Source organism: Somniosus microcephalus, chromosome 1, assembly GCF_052327205.1.
Source record: "Somniosus microcephalus isolate GS21.2 chromosome 1, FLI_Smic_1.0, whole genome shotgun sequence".
Taxonomy (NCBI): domain Eukaryota; kingdom Metazoa; phylum Chordata; class Chondrichthyes; order Squaliformes; family Somniosidae; genus Somniosus; species Somniosus microcephalus.
Window position 1 is genome coordinate 119147422 of NC_140987.1, and position 18213 is coordinate 119165634.

The following is an 18213-nucleotide window of genomic DNA, read 5'->3' on the forward strand; positions in this document are numbered from 1 at the left end:
TTGAGTGTTCCTTTTAAACAGTGATTTATTTTATCACACTTTGCTCACTTATCTGGAATAATCACAATGATCTCACAGTGAAATAGTAATTTTCTGCTGCAAAATGTATTGCGTGCTTTTAATTATACTGACCAAAGTATAAAATATTTAACATTATTTTTAATTTACTAAATTATGAAAATAACATGAAAAATATGATTGTGCAGTTCTGGGCTTTAAACATGGTGCTGTATATAAATTGGCTAAAGAAAGTAATCAGTTAATAGGAGTGAACACACTGGTTGTAAATATATATTTTTGAATTCAGTTATATTTACTTAACAGAAATATTCACAACTGTATCATAACTATATTGAGGATGGTGCAATGGGTTTGAAAATTATCCATTCGTTAAGAGAACCTGTGATATGATCACCATAAGCTGATCGGTTGAAAGTCTAATCACTGGTAATCAAAGGGCCTAAAGTGGAATTCATTTTTAGTTGATAGAGGTCTTCACAACAAAACTACCTATAATTCAGCACAGATTGGTAGTCTCATTTGGTGAGAGCACAAGAATAGCTGCTTTAGAAAATGGAAATGTCACAGAAACAGAACAGTTGCGAAGGACACCTACTGGCTAGTGAATGGCTGTGTTACCAGATATGGTTTGATCTGTGATTGTATTGTAGTTAATGATGGTTACTGAAACATGGCTTAAAGTAGGGCAGGAATAGCAGCTCAACATTCCTGGTTACAGGATTTTCAGATGAGATAGAGAGGGGGATAAAAAACGAGGTGGGGGGTCGCAATATTGGTTAAAGAAACAATTACAGCTGAGGAGAAGGGATGATATGTTAGAAAATCATCAAATGAGGCCATTAGATGAGATAAACATTGTGAGAGAGGACATATTAAGGGGTTTCTAGCTTTGAAAGTAGATAAATTGCCAAGTCTGGATGAAATGTATCCCAGGCTTTAAGAGAAGCAGGTGAGGAAATAGCGGAGGCTCTGACCATCATTTTCCAATTCTTTCTGGCTACAGGTGTGGTACTGGAGGTCTGCTAACGTTGTACCATTGCTTAAAAAGGGAGAACGGTCTAGACTGAGTAATTACAGGCCAATCAGCCTGACCTCAGTGGTGGCCAAATTATTGGAAAAAAATTCTGAGGGACTCTATTAATTGTCATTTAGAACGCCATGGATTAATCAAGGACAGTTGGCATGCATTTGTTAAGGGAAGGTCGTGTCTGACTAACTTGACTGAATTTTTTGAGGAGGTAACTAGGAGGGTCGATGAGAGATGAGTTTGATGTAGTTTATATGGATTTTAGCAAGGCATTTGACAAGGTCCCATATGACAGACTGGTCAGAAAAGTAAAAGCATATGGGATCCAAGGGAAAGTGGCAAGCTGGATGCAAAATTGGCTAAGTGGCAAGAAGCAAAGAGTAATGGTCGACGGGGGTTTTTGTGACTCAAAGGCTGTTTCCAGTGGGATTCTGCAGGGCTCAGTACTAGGTCCCTTGCTTTTTGTGGTATATATCAATGATTTAGAATTCACTGAAGGGGGCATGAGTAAGAAGTTTGCAGATGATCCAAAAATTGGCAGTGTGGTTGATAGTGAGGAAGAAAGCTGTAGATATCAATAGACTGGTCAGGTGGGCTGGAAAGTGGCAAAAATGGAATTCAGTCTGGAGAAGTATGAGGTAATGCATTTGGGGAGGGCTAACAAGGCAAAGGAATACACAATAAATGGTAGGATACTGAGAAGGGTAGAGTAACAGAGGGACCTTGGCGTGCATGTCCACCGATCCCTAAAGGTAGCAGGACAGGAAGATAAGATGGTTAAGAACGGTGGCATAGTGGTTAGCACTGTTGCCTCACAGCGCCAGGGACCCGGGTTCGAATCCGGCCTTGGGCAACTGTCTGTGTGGAGTTTGCACATTCTCCCCGTGTTTGCGTGGGTTTACTCCGGGTGCTCCGGTTTCCTCCCACAGTCCAAAGATGTGCAGGTTAGGTTGATTGGCTATGATAAATTGACCCTTAGTGTTAGGGGGATTAAATAGGTGGGGTTACGGGGATAGGGTGGGATATGTGTTGGTGGAGGGGTTACGAGGATCGGGTGGGATATGTGTCGGTGCAGGCTCGATGGGCCGAAATGGCCTCTATCTGCACTGTGGGGTTTCTGTGATTTCTGAGAAGGCATACTGGATACTTTCCCTTATTAGCCAAGGCATAGAATATAAGAGCAAGGAGGTTATGCTAGAACTGTATAAAACACTGGTTAGGCCACAGCTAGAGTACTGTGTACAGTTCTGATCACCACATTACATGAATGATGTGATTGCACTAGAGAGGGTACAGATGAGATTTATGAGGAGGCTGCCAGGACTGGTGAAGTTCAGTTACGAGGAAAGATTGGATAGGGCTGGGGTTGTTTTCTTTGGAACAGAGGAGGCTGACTGGAGATTTAATTGAGGTGTATAAAATTATGAGGGGCCTAGATAGAGTGGCTAGGAAGGACTTATTTCCCTTAGAACAGAGGTCAATAACCAGAGGGCATAGATGTAAAGTCATTGGTAGGATTAGAGGGGAGTTGAGAATGTATTTTACCCAGAGCACGGTGGGTGTCTGAAACTCACTGCCTGAAGTGGTGGTAGAGGCAGAAACCCTCATCGCATTTAAAAAGTACTTGGATATGCACTTGAAGTGCCGTAACCTACAAAGCTACAGACCAAGAGCTGGAAAATGGGATTAGGCTGGATAGCTCTTTTTTGGCTGGCACGGACATGATGGGCCGAATGGCCTTCTTCTGCACTGTAAACTTCTATGATTCTATGATGGTTGTGGACCTGTACTTAGATCAGTACTTAAGAATGTAATAAGATGGAAGTTATTCTCATTTTTGACACTCTGTTCAGTGTTGAGTTATGTAATTCAGTTGGACGCCAAGCATTTGTGCTGAATGGTGTTGGTACATTTACGTGTGCAATTATTACAAAAAACAGTCAGCTGCAAGATTAGTAAACTGGTACCAGATTTCCTTCCCTTTCAAAGAAAACTGACCCATGCAGTGCCAATGCTACATTTAATTTGGTGGTTCAAAGCTCCTAGCTTGTTTGAGTTCAGACCAGGCAGCAAAAAATAACATCACGTGGGAATAGAGGGGAAAAAAATTGTGCTACGTTTTGAAAAATATTCTTTTGGTCTTTTAAAGGAACTGTGGGGTGCTGTATTGCCCTGTTGGGCAATGTTAAATTGAGGATAGGAGGGTTTTTTTTTAGTTGGGGTTATTGCGACAACTGTTGTTTGCTTTTCAGATTAAATGGAAGATGATTGGATGGGGAAGCTTCTTCAAGTTTGAGTTGGTAGGGACTGGAATGGACTGTTCAACTTTATTTTAAAAATCTGCAAGTTGTATACTGACACCATTACCAGACCCCCAGCCCTCCCTGACTTTGAATTTGGCCGGTGGATGGGGTGAGGGTTTTATTTCCGAGGCGAGTGTGCCACCACCAAGCTCGCTTTCGTGTGCAGAAAGCTGTCGCCTGGAATTTCCGTGAAGCTCCTGCTGATCTCCTCCCGTAACTTCAGTGGGAGTTTGGAGGAAATCCTGGAGGAATAGCATAAGCACCGCTTTTACCATCTCTGCAGGATCTTTCCACAAAGTTACGGCAGGAGACCAGGAGAACGCCGCAGAAATTCTATCCCTGTATGTTCATGCACCTGGATTTATCTTGAAAGTTAATGTGTTGAGAGCTGAATGCAATATCAGGTAAACTTCTGAAAAACATATTAATATTTGGAGTTCAAAAAATTTGAGCTGTGATTTTTGGCTTAAAAGCTTATCAGACATTTTGTAGCTTAGTGATTGCCAATGTAAATTTATAATCTCTGGAAAATTTTGCTGAACAACATGACTTTTAGAATTTGTGCTAAAAATATTATTTGGACATTCAGAATAATTTTGGTCTATTGTGCATCGTTCTCCAGTCGCACTTGGTCGCCATTTTCAAGATGCTTGTTACTTTTAATTGCACAGGTGTGCTTTTTGTTAATAATAGAACAGGAGATAATAGTGTGAATTATACCTGGGGTTCTTATTTTCAGAGGATGGAGGTAGACAGGTCTGAAGTGATTTGGATGTTTTGATTTACTTGTGGGTAACTTTGTGATATTTGAAATCTCATACAAGTAGGAATACTAACTCACGAATTTTTGTTTCTTTCCTCCATCTAAATAGGAAAAAGATCTTCCTGTCTGAGTCTGCAGTGATGAACCTGTGGCTGCGTTACCTCCCTAGTTTGGAACAGGCTATTTTCCATCTTACTGAAACTTTGATTTCTCATCCATGTGCATCTTTACTGGAAGTTGAAGCTATTATCACAGATTCGTTACTGGTAGGTCACTTAATTGGAAGCAAACTGTAGATAATTAATGGCGAGCTTGATTTGTTCTTCAGTAAATTTACATTAAATATTTTGGAAAGGTTTCAAATTCAAGGACTTTAAGAAGAATTCCACTGGCAAAGCCTAAGTTCGCATATTGTATTAGCTATTTCATAGAATACTCAAAAGGGAAAGAGCAGGGGAGTGGGACTAATTGCATAGCTTTTTCAGAAAGCTGACACAGGCTTGATGAGCCTAATGGCCTCCATCTGTACTGCATCATTCTATAATGCTATGAATCATCGAATAATACATCACAGAAGGTGGCCATTCAGCCCATTGTGTCTGTGCTGACATTTTGAAAGAGCTATCCAATAATCTCTCTCCCCTGCTCTTTCCCCATAGTCCTGCAATGTTTTCCTTTTCATGTATATATCCAATTCCCTTTTGAAAGTTACTGTTGAATCTGTTTCCACCACCCTTTCAGGCAGTGCCTTTCAGATCATAACCGCTCGCTGTGCAAAAAAAATTCTCATCTCCCCTCTGGTTCTTTTGCCAATTATCTTAAATCTGTGTCCTCTAATTACCAACCCTCCTGCCAGTGGAAACCGTTTCACCTTGTAATGAAATATGTTTGTCTTGATCCTGTATTCGTTTTGCACTCATGTATATTACCCTCCCCCACTGTGTATAGTTTCACTTCCTCTTTCCCGACTAACCTGGGAGGTTCCAGGTCTTGGCTCTTGGCTCCGCCCCTGACTTCTCTTACATAAAGATCCCAGGATCTGTATGACTCATTCCTGTGAACCAGTCGGCGTGTTGAGATGTTAGCTCTGATCTTAGTGATTAAAAGCCAACTTGTTTAAGTCTATAACTTCTAGTTTTGTGGTTATTGAAGGCCCATCACACCTTATTTACTCTATCGAAACCCCTCTCAATTTTGAACACCTCTATTCAATCTCCCTTTAACCTTCTCTTATAAGGAGAATAATCCCAGTTTCTCCAGTCTCTCCACATAACTCAAGTCCCTCATCCCTGGTATCATTCTGGTTAAAAAAAAAAAAGCAAAATACTGCGGATGCTGGTAAATCTCCTCTGCACCATTTCCGAAGGTTATGTAATTAATAACCTAGCATCTGTATGCGCAATCTGTCAAATTGTTTCTACTGTATAATAAATTCCTAATTTACATTAGGCCTGTGAGTGTAAGGAATCGGTTGGTCAGGTGACGATCATGAAGTATTGGGAAGGGGCTGCCAGGGGTCCAGAGCATTTAGAGGCATGACATGGCATGGTGTGTTTTGTAAAACCGGTGGGAAAACTGTTGAAGCTAAATTTATGGGCAAGTTTTTGATTTTTTTTGTTGTGTTTATTATTTGGTAAATTTTATCTTTGGGTGAAAAATTGTCATGACCGCTGCATCTCAAAATTTATTTTGCTGAAATATGCAGGTTTTTTTCAGGTGGAGTGTGATTAGGGAAAGAAACTTATGTTTTGTATGTTGGTGAATAACAACAGAAAGTAAGCATTTAGTAAGGAGAAAAACAGAGTCTTAAACATTTAACTAATCCTAATGGTTTTGTTGTAGATGATACTCAATATACACAGCTGACACATTAAAAAAAATATAGATTTATTCAATTTATATTACTATTCCCACTTGGGTCTCCCCAGACCATGCAATATTCTTCACCTGTAGGCCAGACAGGTGACCTTCTCCCAGACTGTTGCCAATGCTCCTAGCCTTTGACTGGCTGACAACAGAAAAATAGCCAAGACTTCTTGTCTCTTAATTTTGTGGAAGTATCAACTTCTGAAGTACCGCTGGGATTTGGAGATTTTTCTCTAACTTTGTGGTGCTGTGCTGCATGTTATTTATAATCACATTTAGTTGACAATCATGGAGCAATGCCAAACAATTTTTTCTCAAGAAAGACTATGCGCCTGATGTCTGTAATGTTCCCGTTCAATAGTAACACATTATGCACTTGTGAAAATAAAAATGAACTGCAGGATACAATTTACATTACAGTTGTGATGTTGATTTAAATGGATTGCTGATGATTTATAATTGTCTTTGCTCGTGTAATAAAGATCCTACCCAATGATCCCTGCATGTAGCATGCCCTAGATCTCCCATGCTGTAATACAAACCCTGCATGGCAACACATTTTTTAAATGATCACAATCTGAAAGTAAAAATGTGAAGGGAACGATTGCAAATTTGGCTTGTACATTTGCCCTTTCTCTTGGCGGTTTGCATCACTGATATATTTGTGGAAATTGTGTATGATTATGTATAATTGCTCAGCAACCAGTGGTACATTTCTTTGCTGTAGAATTACTCTGTGAATTGCTGACTATTTTTTGAGAAGTCACACAACACCAGGTTATAGTCCAACAGCTTTATTTGAAATCTCAAGCTTTCGGAGCGCTGCTCCTTCATCAGGTGAAGTGGAGAGATGCATAGAGGCACAGCGTATATAGTCAGAGAACACTGCCAGATGATTACAGGTAATCTTTCTAACTGCCCTTTATCCCACCTCGGCAGAGAGATAATCACAGCAATCAAAGATGTGGATGGTGTCCAAACAGGTCAGTCAGGAAAACATTACATCAAAGAACAATGAGGTGGGGTCACCAAGGGTCAAATGTTGCAGATGCTGGGGTCTGTATGAAAAACAAAAAACAAACAAAGAACAATAAAAAAAAAAAAGATTTTTTTTGCTGGGAATCACAGCAGGTCCGGCCGCATCTGTGTAGAGAGAACAAGCCAACGATGGCTCGAGTCCGGATGACTCTACGTCAGGTAGGGTTACATGTAGCGTGACATGAACCCAAGATCCCGGTTGAGGCCGTCCTCGTGTGCGGAACTTGGCTATCAGTTTCTGCTCGATGATTTTGCGTTGTTGTGTGTCTCGAAGGCCGCCTTGGAGAATGCTTACCCGAAGATCGGAGGCTGAATGTCCTTGACTGCTGAAGTGTTCCCCGACTGGGAGGGAACACTCCTGCCTGGCGATTGTTGTGCGGTGTCCATTCGTCCGTTGTCGCAGTGTCTGCATGGTCTCGCCGATGTACCATGCTCCGGGGCATCCTTTCCTGCAACGTATGAGGTAGACAACGTTGGCTGAGTCACATGAGTATGTACCATGTACCTGGTGGGTGGTGTCCTCATGTGTGATGATGGTATGTGTGTTGATGATCTGGCATGTCTTGCAGAGGTTGCCGTGGCAGGGTTGTGTGGTGTCATGGTCGCTGTTCTCCTGAAAGCTGGGTAATTTGCTGCGAACGATGGTCTGTTTGAGGTTAGACGGCTGTTTGAAGGCGAGTAGTGGTGGCATGGGGATGGCCTTAGCGAGGTGTTTGTCGTCATCGATGACAATTTGAAGGCTGCGTAGAACATGGCGTAGTTTCTCCGCTCCGGGGAAGTACTGGACGACGAAGGGTACTCTGTTGGTTGTGTCCCGTGTTTGTCTTCTGAGGAGGTCTATGCGATTTTTTTGCTGTGGCCCGTCGGAACTGTTGATCGACGAGTCGAGCGTCATATCCCGTTCTTACGAGGGCGTCTTTCAGCGTCTGTAGGTGTCCATCGCGTTCCTCCTCGTCTGAGCAGATCCCGTGTATTCGCAGGGCTTGTCCATAGGTGATGGCTCCTTTAACGTGGTTAGGGTGGAAGCTGGAGAAGTGGAGCATCGTGAGGTTGTCCGTGGGCTTGCAGTAGAGTGAAGTGCTGAGGTGTCCGTCTTTCATGGAGATTCGTGTGTCCAAGAATGAAACCGATTCTGAGGAGTAGTCCATGGTGAGTTTGATGGTGGGATGGAACTTGTTGATGTTATCGTGTAGTCTTTTCAGTGATTCTTCACCGTGGGTCCATAGGAAGAAAATGTCGTCGATGTATCTGGTGTATAGCGTTGGTTGGAGGTCCTGTGCAGCGAAGACGTCTTGCTCGAACTTGTGCATGAAGATGTTGGCGTATTGGGGTGCGAATTTGGTCCCCATGGCTGTTCCGTGTGTTTGGGTAAAGAACTGGTTGTCGAAGGTGAAGACATTGTGGTCAAGGATGAAGCGGATGAGTTGTAGGATGGCGTCTGGAGATTGGCTGTTGTTGGTGTTGAGTACTGAGGCTGTCGCAGCGATGCCGTCATCGTGGGGGATACTGGTGTAGAGTGCCGAGACGTCCGTTGTGGCGAGGAGTGTTCCTGGTTCAACTGGTCCGTGGGTGCTGAGTGTCTGTAAGAAGTCTGTAGTGTCGCAACAGAAGCTGGGGGTTCCCTGTACGATGGGTTTCAGGATGCCCTCGACGTATCCAGAGAGGTTCTCACACAGGGTTCCGTTGCCTGATACGATAGGACGTCCAGGTGTGTTGGCTTTGAAGGTCTGGATCGAAGGTCTTGATCAGTCTGTTGAGTTGGCGGGTGTGTTCTTTGGTCGGATCTGCGGGTAACTGTCTGTAGTGTTCCTGGTTGTCCAGTTGTCAGTATGCTTCTTTGCAATAGTCCATTCTGTTCTGTATGACTATTGCTCCTCCTTTGTCTGCTGGTTTGATGACGATGTTGCAGTTGGTCTTGAGAGCGTGGATGGCGTTGCGTTGTGCTCGGGTGACATTCTGGACTGTCTTGTGAGTGCGGCTGATGAATCTGGCGTTGATGCATCTCCTGACAGCTTGAGCATACATGTCAAGCTTAGGGCAACGACCCTCCGGAGGGGTCCAATTTGACTCTTTTTCTTCTTCGGTTGCTGCACTGCGGTTCCCTCTGTCTGCTGTTCCGGATCATTGATTGTCTCATTGGGTTCGCTGCTGACATCTTGGGATTTGTGGAAGAATTCCCGGAGCCTCATTCTCCTGATGAATTCCTCTGTGTCTGCCGCGAGACCGATGGGGTCCATTTTGGTGGTGGGGCAGAAATTGAGCCCTCGGCTGAGAACTTCGATTTCGTCTGATTGACGGGTGTGGTCGGACAAGTTGACGATGGACTTCCCTGTGGTTTCAACCGTGGTACCGGGGGAGGCTTGGTTGCTGCTGGTGGTGATGCCGAATTTCTCAAGCTTCCTGTTCTTGGTGTGTATGTAGGCAGCGTAGTTCCGTTGCCTCGTCTGTTTGGCGGTGTCTCGTAGCTGGTCTGTTGTGTCCTGAGCACAGGCTGAGAACATGGACTCTATCTTGGTTTCGAGGTTGCGGCGCCTGCTGTAGAGCTGGTGTACGAGATGGTTGAGGAGTGTGCGAGAGGTACGACGCCAGAGTCTCTCAGCGTAGTCTGTGTTGTAGGTCAACTTGAGTGGGTTCGTGATCTGTAGTCCTTTCGGGATCTTGTCTGCTTTCTTGCATCTCTGTAGAAACTTGATGTCTGTGTCGATATGCGCGATCTTCTTGGAGATCCTCTCCACTTTGAGCCGGCAGTTTGTGGTGTCGATAGTAGCCATGATGTGGAGATGCCGGTGTTGGACTGAGGTGGACAAATGTGAGAAGTCACACAACACCAGGTTATAGTCCAACAGCTTTATTTGAAATCACAAGCTTTCGGAGCGCTGCTCCACTTCTCCACCTTCCACCCTAACCACGTTAAAGAAGCCATCCCCTAAGGACAAGCCCTGCGAATACACAGGATCTGCTCAGACAAGGAGGAACGCGATGGACACCTACAGACGCTGAAAGACGCCCTCGTAAGAACGGGATACGATGCTCGACTCGTCGATCGACAGTTCCGACGGGCCACAGCGAAAAATTGCATAGACCTCCTCGGAAGACAAACACGGAACACAACCAACAGAGTACCCTTCGTCGTCCAGTACTTCCCCGGAGCGGGGAAACTACGCCATGTTCTTCGCAGCCTTCAAATTGTCATCGATGACGACGAACACCTCGCTAAGGCCATCCCCATGCCACCACTACTCTCCTTCAAACAGCCGCCTAACCTCAAACAGACCATCGTTCGCAGCAAATTACCCAGCTTTCAGGAGAACAGCGACCACGACACCACACAACCCTGCCACGGCAACCTCTGCAAGACATGCCAGATCATCAACACACATACCATCATCACACATGAGGACACCACCCACCAGGTACATGGTGATGCGCTATCAATCACTCAAAAGACTGAGGTTAAGCGAGTAACTAACAGGCTTTTATTAACAAGAGAATGAAGGTGTGCCTCGAGTGGTCGACCAGTCCAGAATACAGAGGGACTGTGGAGCAGTTACCTTTATACCTGGACTCGTGGGAGGAGTCAGCCGAGGCATGTACAGACATGTACACAGTGGAATACAAACAGTGGTTTACCACACATGGTACATACTCATGTGACTCGGCCAACGTTGTCTACCTCATACGTTGCAGGAAAGGATGCCCTGGAGCATGGTACATCGGCGAGACCATGCAGACACTGCGACAACGGATGACCGGACACCGCACAACAATCGCCAGGCAGGAGTGTTCCCTCCCAGTCGGGGAACACTTCAGCAGTCAAGGACATTCAGCCTCCGATCTTCGGGTAAGCATTCTCCAAGGCGGCCTTCGAGACACACGACAACGCAAAATCATCGAGCAGAAACTGATAGCCAAGTTCCGCACTCATGAGGACGGCCTCAACCGGGATCTTGGGTTCATGTCACGCTACATGTAACCCTACCTGACGTAGAGTCATCCGGACTCGAGTCGTCGTTGGCTTGTTCTCTACACAGATGCGGCCGGACCTGCTGTGATTCCCAGCAAAAAAAATCTTTTTTTTATTGTTCTTTGTTTGTTTTTTGTTTTTCATACAGACCCCAGCATCTGCAACATTTGACCCCTGGTGACCCCACCTCATTGTTCTTTGATGTAATGTTTTCCTGACTGACCTGTTTGGACACCATCCACACCTTTGATTGCTGTGATTATCTCTCTGCCGAGGTGGGATATAGGGCAGTTAGAAAGATTACCTGTAATCATCTGGCAGTGCTCTCTGACTATATATGCTGTGCCTATATGCATCTCTTCACTTCACCTGACGAAGGAGCAGCGCTCCGAAAGCTTGTGATTTCAAATAAAGCTGTTGGACTATAACCTGGTGTTGTGTGACTTCTCACATTTGTCCACCCCAGTCCAACACCGGCATCTCCACATCGTGGTGACTATTTTTTGTTTGAGTGGCATATTGATAATGAACATACAAGCTCAAAACCCTTGCATCCCAGTAATTTTATAAACTGTTGCCGGTTATTGCTTTAATTTCTTCCTGCTTGCAATCGAGTAGTTATCAGGAGCAGTGTATGTATTGCCTGAATGTATGTGAACAAAGTAGGAAAATATACATATTCTCACGCGCTAGCTACCAGGGTATTTTATTCATAGTGTACAAGATAGATTTAGTAGCCTGAATAACAGTAATCTCTAGTGCAGTGCAGATTGTTTAAGACTGCATCTTTAATTAAGTCATATAACCGCTTTCTAGAATATTTGTTGCATTATAACAAAGGGCTTGTATAGCATCAAAATATGACATCATACAAAGGGCCCTCTGATCTATAGAATATATCATGGACAGTTAAGAAAATTGAAGGCAATAAAGCCATAAGTGGGTTTAGATGTTACAGACTTTGAGAGGGCAAAGTTTGAATAAACCTCACCTGAACCCTAAAATTGTTTGCTGCTTTTTAACTTCTGCATTATGTATCCTGTTCCATATAATAAGTACAAAGTGTTAAATTTTCTATTTTTTAAAATCCTAGTGATTATTATTCTTTGAGCTAGGAGTTAATTGTTACCGATTAGGTGTTTTGTTGTGTGACACCAGTAAGTGTATTTTGCAAGCACTTGTGACAAAAAAAGATGACTACCATTTTCAAATATTACCCAAGCATAATAACTTACTATTTAGGCCACTAAATTCTCTATGTTCACGCATGAAATACTATATTTGGGATGCTTCAAAACCATCAATAATTTTACCTTGAATTGCAGACTGCTACGTGACTTTGTAGCTTGCACTTAGATGCAATGTGGCTCTCTGAGCTCATGCGAAAGTTTATATTGGAAGGGCTTTTCCATGTGTCCTCTTGTCTTTTTTTATATATGGCCACGAATTTCATCGCGCTGAGGGGGCGGGTTTGGAGGCGGATCCGCTGTCAAAATCGCAAAGATTGACAGTGGGTAGGAAACCCGTTGTCAACCCGCCTCCATGCGAGTCTCCCAGGCGTCGGCTGTCAGTGCAGAACTGATCCGACACCAAGCGGTGGGGGATATAATTCAGCTACTTAAATGGCTGTTAAGAGCCAATTTAAGAGCATTTTGAGGCTTACTTCTAATTTTACCTTCTCCCCCACTGGTTACCCGCTGTTCGGGGAACACGCCAACTCAACCTGGTGTGTTCTGAGTCTGGTCTGATGTTTGTGAAAAGCTGACAGCTGCAGCAGTGGTGTCAAGGATGCCATGTTGCAGATGGTGCGTTTCAGAGCACACAAAATGTTGGTTACTGCATTTTTAATACATATAGAGACTTCTTTAGCTTACAAGTTTTTAAATCCAACTGTATGTTCAGTGCCACCTCATTGGGAGAACCTCTCTACCAGCGTCAGATCGCTTCTGTCATCTCACCTGCAGCTGCCATCTATTCCAGCAACATTGGTGCCAATGAAACAATCAGACCATGGCCCTCCGAATCCTTCCACGATCAGCCCCAACACCAACATAACCAACCTCATCCGCCATCACCTGATGCTGCACTGGACACACGGCATCAGCCCCTGACAAATTTGCTGGACGGGAGATTTTCTTCACTTGACGCTGTAAACCCTGGCTGCCACGTGATGCACCAGGTTGACACCATCCCGCACCAGGTTGACACCATCCCACACCAGCACCGTGAAGCATCCCTTTAATGTCCAAGCCATTCCATACACACTCATCACTATAGCTGGGGGGAAAGGTGGAGTTATGACTGAACAATCACTGGAACTCAGTAAGACACTTCTCAAGGTTCGCTCAGATCTGTCCAATAAGGGACACTTTTTGAAAAAGAGATTTCACTGTACAACAACACATTACCAGAAACTTCACATGGACATTGGCTAAGCCTCTCAAGTGCCTACCCTTGTGTGTTGTTAGTTGGTATGCCTGCAGTCGGATGAGGGCGAGCGTGAGGGGTGGTTAGTGAGATGGAGAAGTGATAAAGTAGATAGAGAGGGTTGGGTGGAGATGCAAGGTAAGTTGGTGTCCTGGGGCGGTCTCTTTCGCTCTTGTAATGGAAGAGAACCTCCCTGCATGCTGTGACTCCCTGCATAAGCATATGGAGGGAGTCATTGGAGAACTTGGGTGCAAGCATTCACCTTTGTGCAGTGATTGTCAGTGTTTGCAGTAGCTCATTGCTGTCAAACACTGACAGAACAACTGTCAAACTCCATGTGGACGTGGTCCCTTTTAAGAAAACCGGCTGATGACGCGTCATCAAATGGCGTCATCAGACCCGCTTCCTGTTAATTGGCTGGTATGCCCGGAGGGCGGGCTTAACGAGGCCAAACAAGGTAGAATCGTGTCTGCAGGGTGGATGCAGCTGGGAGCGAGACTGGAACCCGGAAACCAGCTGTCCTGCCCCCATCCTGTCGCCTCAATTAAATTCATGGCCTATGTTACTGTTCTGTTGAAGGCTTGTAATTGCTTCATTTAAAGTTGGCTCTCTGGTGTTTATTCGTCTACTTTAAGTTGGACTTCAACATTATCTACTGTTGTGACAAAAATAATTATACTGGAAAAAGTTTTAAAGCAATATAGTTTAAAAAAAAAAAAAAAATTTAAGTTGCGAGGAAAAAATGAATGAAAAGCAACAACATCATAGGCCCCAATTTTAAATCCAGGTGGATTCCCCACTCAGACCTGAGTTGAAATTACAGTCGGGTCTCAATGATGTCATTGGGCCGCAACATGCATATGTAAAGAAGGACCCTGTTGGCTCCGGGTGCATGTCCTTGCTGCCTGCTCAGGAGAACGGGTCAAAATTGCAGATATTGTGATCATGGCAGCTTTTGGGCAGGTAAGAGCCAGGGCGATTTTAACTACCCGCCTGCCAGGTTTCTGCTGAGCGAGTAGGGTTAAAATCGCCCCCATAGAATCATAGAAATTTATGACCCATCGTGTCTGTGCTGGCCAAAAAAGAGCTATCCCGCCTAATCCCACTTTCCAGCTCCTGCTCCGTAGCCTTGTAGGCGATGGCACTTCAAGTGCAATGCAAGTACTTTTTAAATGTGATGAGGGTTTTTGCCTCTACCACCCTTTCAGGCAGTGAGTTCCAGACCGCCGCCACTCTCTGGGTGAAAAAGGTTCTCCTCAACTTCCCTCTATTCCTTCTACTAATTGCTTTAAATCTGTGGCCCCTATTTATTGACCTCTCTGCTAAGGGAAATAGGTCCTTCCTATCCACTCTTATCTAGGCCACTCATATTTTATACACCACAATTAAGTCTCCCCTCAGTCTCCTCTGTTCCAAAGGGAACAACCCCAGCCTATCCAATCTTTCCTCATAGCTAAAATTCTCCAGTCCTGGCAACATCCTCGTAAATCTCCTTTGTACCCGCTCTAGTGCAATCACATTTTTCCTGTAATGTGGTGACCAGAACTGCATGCAGTATTCTAGCTGTGGCTTAACTAGTGTTTTATACAGTTCAAGCATAACCTCTCTGCTCTTATATTCTATGCCTCAGCTAATAAAGGAAAGTATCCCGTATGCCTTCTTAACCACCTTATCTACCTGACCTGCTATCTTCAGGGATCTGTGGACATGCACTTCAAGGTCTCTCTGTTCCTCTACACATCTCGGTGTCCTACCATTTATTGTGTATTCCTTTGCCTTGTTATCCCTCCCCAAATGCATTACCTCACACTTCTCTGGATTGAATTCCATTTGCCACTTTTCTGCCCACCTGGCCAGTCCATTGATAGCTTCCTGCAGTCTACTGCTTTCTTCCTCACTACTAACCACATAGCCAATGTTTGTATCATCTGCAAACATCTTAATCATGCCCCCTACATTGAAGTCTAAATCATTGATATATTCCACAAAAAGCAAGGGACCGAATACTGAACCCTGCGGAACCCCACTGGAAACAGCCTTCCAGTCACACAAACACCCGTTGACCATTACCCTTTGCTCCCTGCCGCTGAGACAATTTTGGATCCAACTTGCCACTTTCCCTTGGATCCCATGGGCTTTTACTTTTCTGACCAGTGTTCCTGTTACAAGCCTTGCTAAAATCCATATAGACTACATCAAACACGCTATCCTCATCGACCCTCCTCATTACCTCCTCAAAAAATTCAATCAAGTTAGTCAGGCATAACCTTCCTTTAACAAATTCATGCCAACTATCCTTGATTAATCCGTGCCTTTCTAAATGACGATTAATACTGTCCCTCAGAATTTTTTCCAATAATTTGCCCACCACTGAGGTTAGGCTGACTGGCCTATAATTACTCAGTCTATTCCTTTCTCCCTTTTTATCAATGGTACAATGCTAACAGTACTCCAGCACCACACCTGTAGCCAGAGAGGATTGGAAAATGATGGGCTGGGCCTTTGCTATTTGTTCCCTTGTATCTCTCAACAGCCTGGGATACATTTCAACTGGGCCTGGTGATTTATCTACTTTCAAAGCTATTAAACCCCTTAGTACTTCCTCTCTCACTATGTTTATCTCATCTAATATTTCAGGCTCCTCCTCCTTAACTACAATGGGCTCGATTTTGTCAATGGGGAGCTTTTGGAGGCGGGACTCCCACTTTTTGGGTTGTAGTCCCGCCACCATCAACCTGTGGCCAACCCACGCTATTTTCCCTTGATTGACCTTGTTAAGCCCGCTCAGCAGGCCAATTAAGGGACACCTGGTTACTGGTGACGTCAGTGATTGACATTTCATCTGTCAAGAGCTTTTGACAGATGAAAAAATCAGCGTTTGACAGCTCTGAAGCTGTCAAACATTGAGAATCTGTCTTCTAACTTGAGTTCTTCTACTCAGACTCAGTTAGAGATCTCTCCAGACCAGAAAGCAGAGGCTGCAGCTTTTGGCAGTTCAGCGGCCATTCTGCTTTCTGTGCCGGTGAGCTGAGGGACTCCCGAGAACTGAAGGAAGGAAGCCTGCAGGAGAAAGTAAAACTTATTAAAACACTTTACACTTACCTCACACACTTACCTCTGCACACATGCACCCATCACTCACCTGCACAACGGACATCTCGACCCCTCCAACCCCTGCGGACCGACGGTCCGCCTCGCTAACTTGGCGTGGTTCGGAGCCGTCAGACAGCCCACACTTCAGGGCTAAAAATAGGGATTAGGCAAAAAACTGCCTGTTAACTACCTGTTAACAGGCAGTTAATTGGCACTAATACCCTTCCCGCCTCGGGGAGGTGGCTCCCAGCACAGGTCGGGTACCCGCCTCCTGGGACATTGGCACGGAGGCGGGTTGGGGGCGGGATGGACTCCTGCCCCCCGATTCTGCAATTTTCCCACCACTCCCGCCTCCTCGGGGCTTGGAAAATCGAGCCCAATGTCTGCATTGTCCCTCTCTTTTTTGTTAAGACAGACGCAAAGTAATCATTTAAGAACCATGCCCACATCTTCCGACTCCACACACAGGTTACCTTTTTGTGCAATTCTGTTGAAAACCCAGGAAATCATGTCCTCAAAATAAATATTTAAATATTTTCATTTAATTTGTCCCCATAATGAAATTTGTGTGTGGGAGCACTCCTAGCCAGCAAATTATTCTGGCCATTAATTATCACATGCGTTGTAACAGGCGGGTGAGTATCATGCCAAAACCCAATCCCCACTGGCAAAGTGGTTCAGAAGATTTGCCCAAAAGTACGATTCCGTAGGATTGTTATCAATATCTGCGTAAATCTGTAACGTGCCTGAAATGATCAGTCTGCTGATTTCTGGCGGTTACGAAATATCATTCCTAGGGAACTCGACTCAAAATTCCTTCCCAAAAATATTTGAAATGGAATAGTAGCAGAAGAGAAAGAGGAAAGTATGTATAAAGTTCATTAGCAGTCAGTGTGACTTTTAACAAGAGAAAACGTTTTGTAAAGCACGCCAGCTGTCAAGATACAAGAGAGCATGCACAGTACTGCACTGTTCAGTCAGTGTGTAATTTATGCGGATTTATAACTGCTTGGGAACACTAGAAGGTCTATTTGTTATATTGGTTCTTCCCTCAGATTGTGATGCTTATTAATACAGTACCTATTTAGTTTTTAAATTGCCTGCTTGTGGCAGAGCCACCAAGGGACTCTTATATGGATGTACATAATTGCCTTTAACAGAGTGAATCAGTACCTGTATTTGTTTGCTGTATGTAAATAACGCGGTCCCTTTAAGATGTAGACCGAACACGATGACATCATCACGCAGGTCACGTGACGTTCCCAACGGCGGGAAACGTGATGACGTCATGACGTCAGAAGGGAAGCTTCCAGAATCAGTCCTCGTGGAGTCAGCCTTAAGCAAACACCTGTTGTTTAGTTCTCTTGCGTTTTAACTGTTACTTCCACCAGTTTGTATTAAACATCGTTTAATTACCAGAGTTGCCTGGTCTCAGTACTTCAGATAGGAATTTGACAATTCCTACATGCTTCCATTTTTAGTGACAGTTAAATGTGGTTTGAAAAATTAATTTGACAATTTTTGCTTTGCTCTTGTATCACAACCTGAAAACATGCAAAGTTGCATTGACTATTAGTTCCAAATTTATAACCAGTTTTTGTACCAGTTTTTACTTTACAATATTATGAAGCACACCTTTCTAATTCTTTGGGGTGTGATATTTTGAGAATTTTTGTTAATTTAAAGTTGATAGTGAAGTAGTCCTGTGTTG

The 18213-nt window shown here is 44.2% G+C and overlaps 1 protein-coding gene across 2 annotated transcripts in view; it reads left to right on the forward strand.

The window, feature by feature from the left end:
- Positions 1 to 18213, forward strand: part of fancc (FA complementation group C) — a 280969-nt gene that overhangs the window by 160650 nt on the left and 102106 nt on the right. For both annotated transcript variants that reach the window (XM_085984984.1, XM_085984990.1), the window contains exon 8: positions 4224 to 4380. In XM_085984984.1, coding sequence (XP_085841110.1) covers positions 4224 to 4380 — 157 coding nt within the window. The remainder of the gene's footprint in view (positions 1 to 4223; positions 4381 to 18213) is intronic.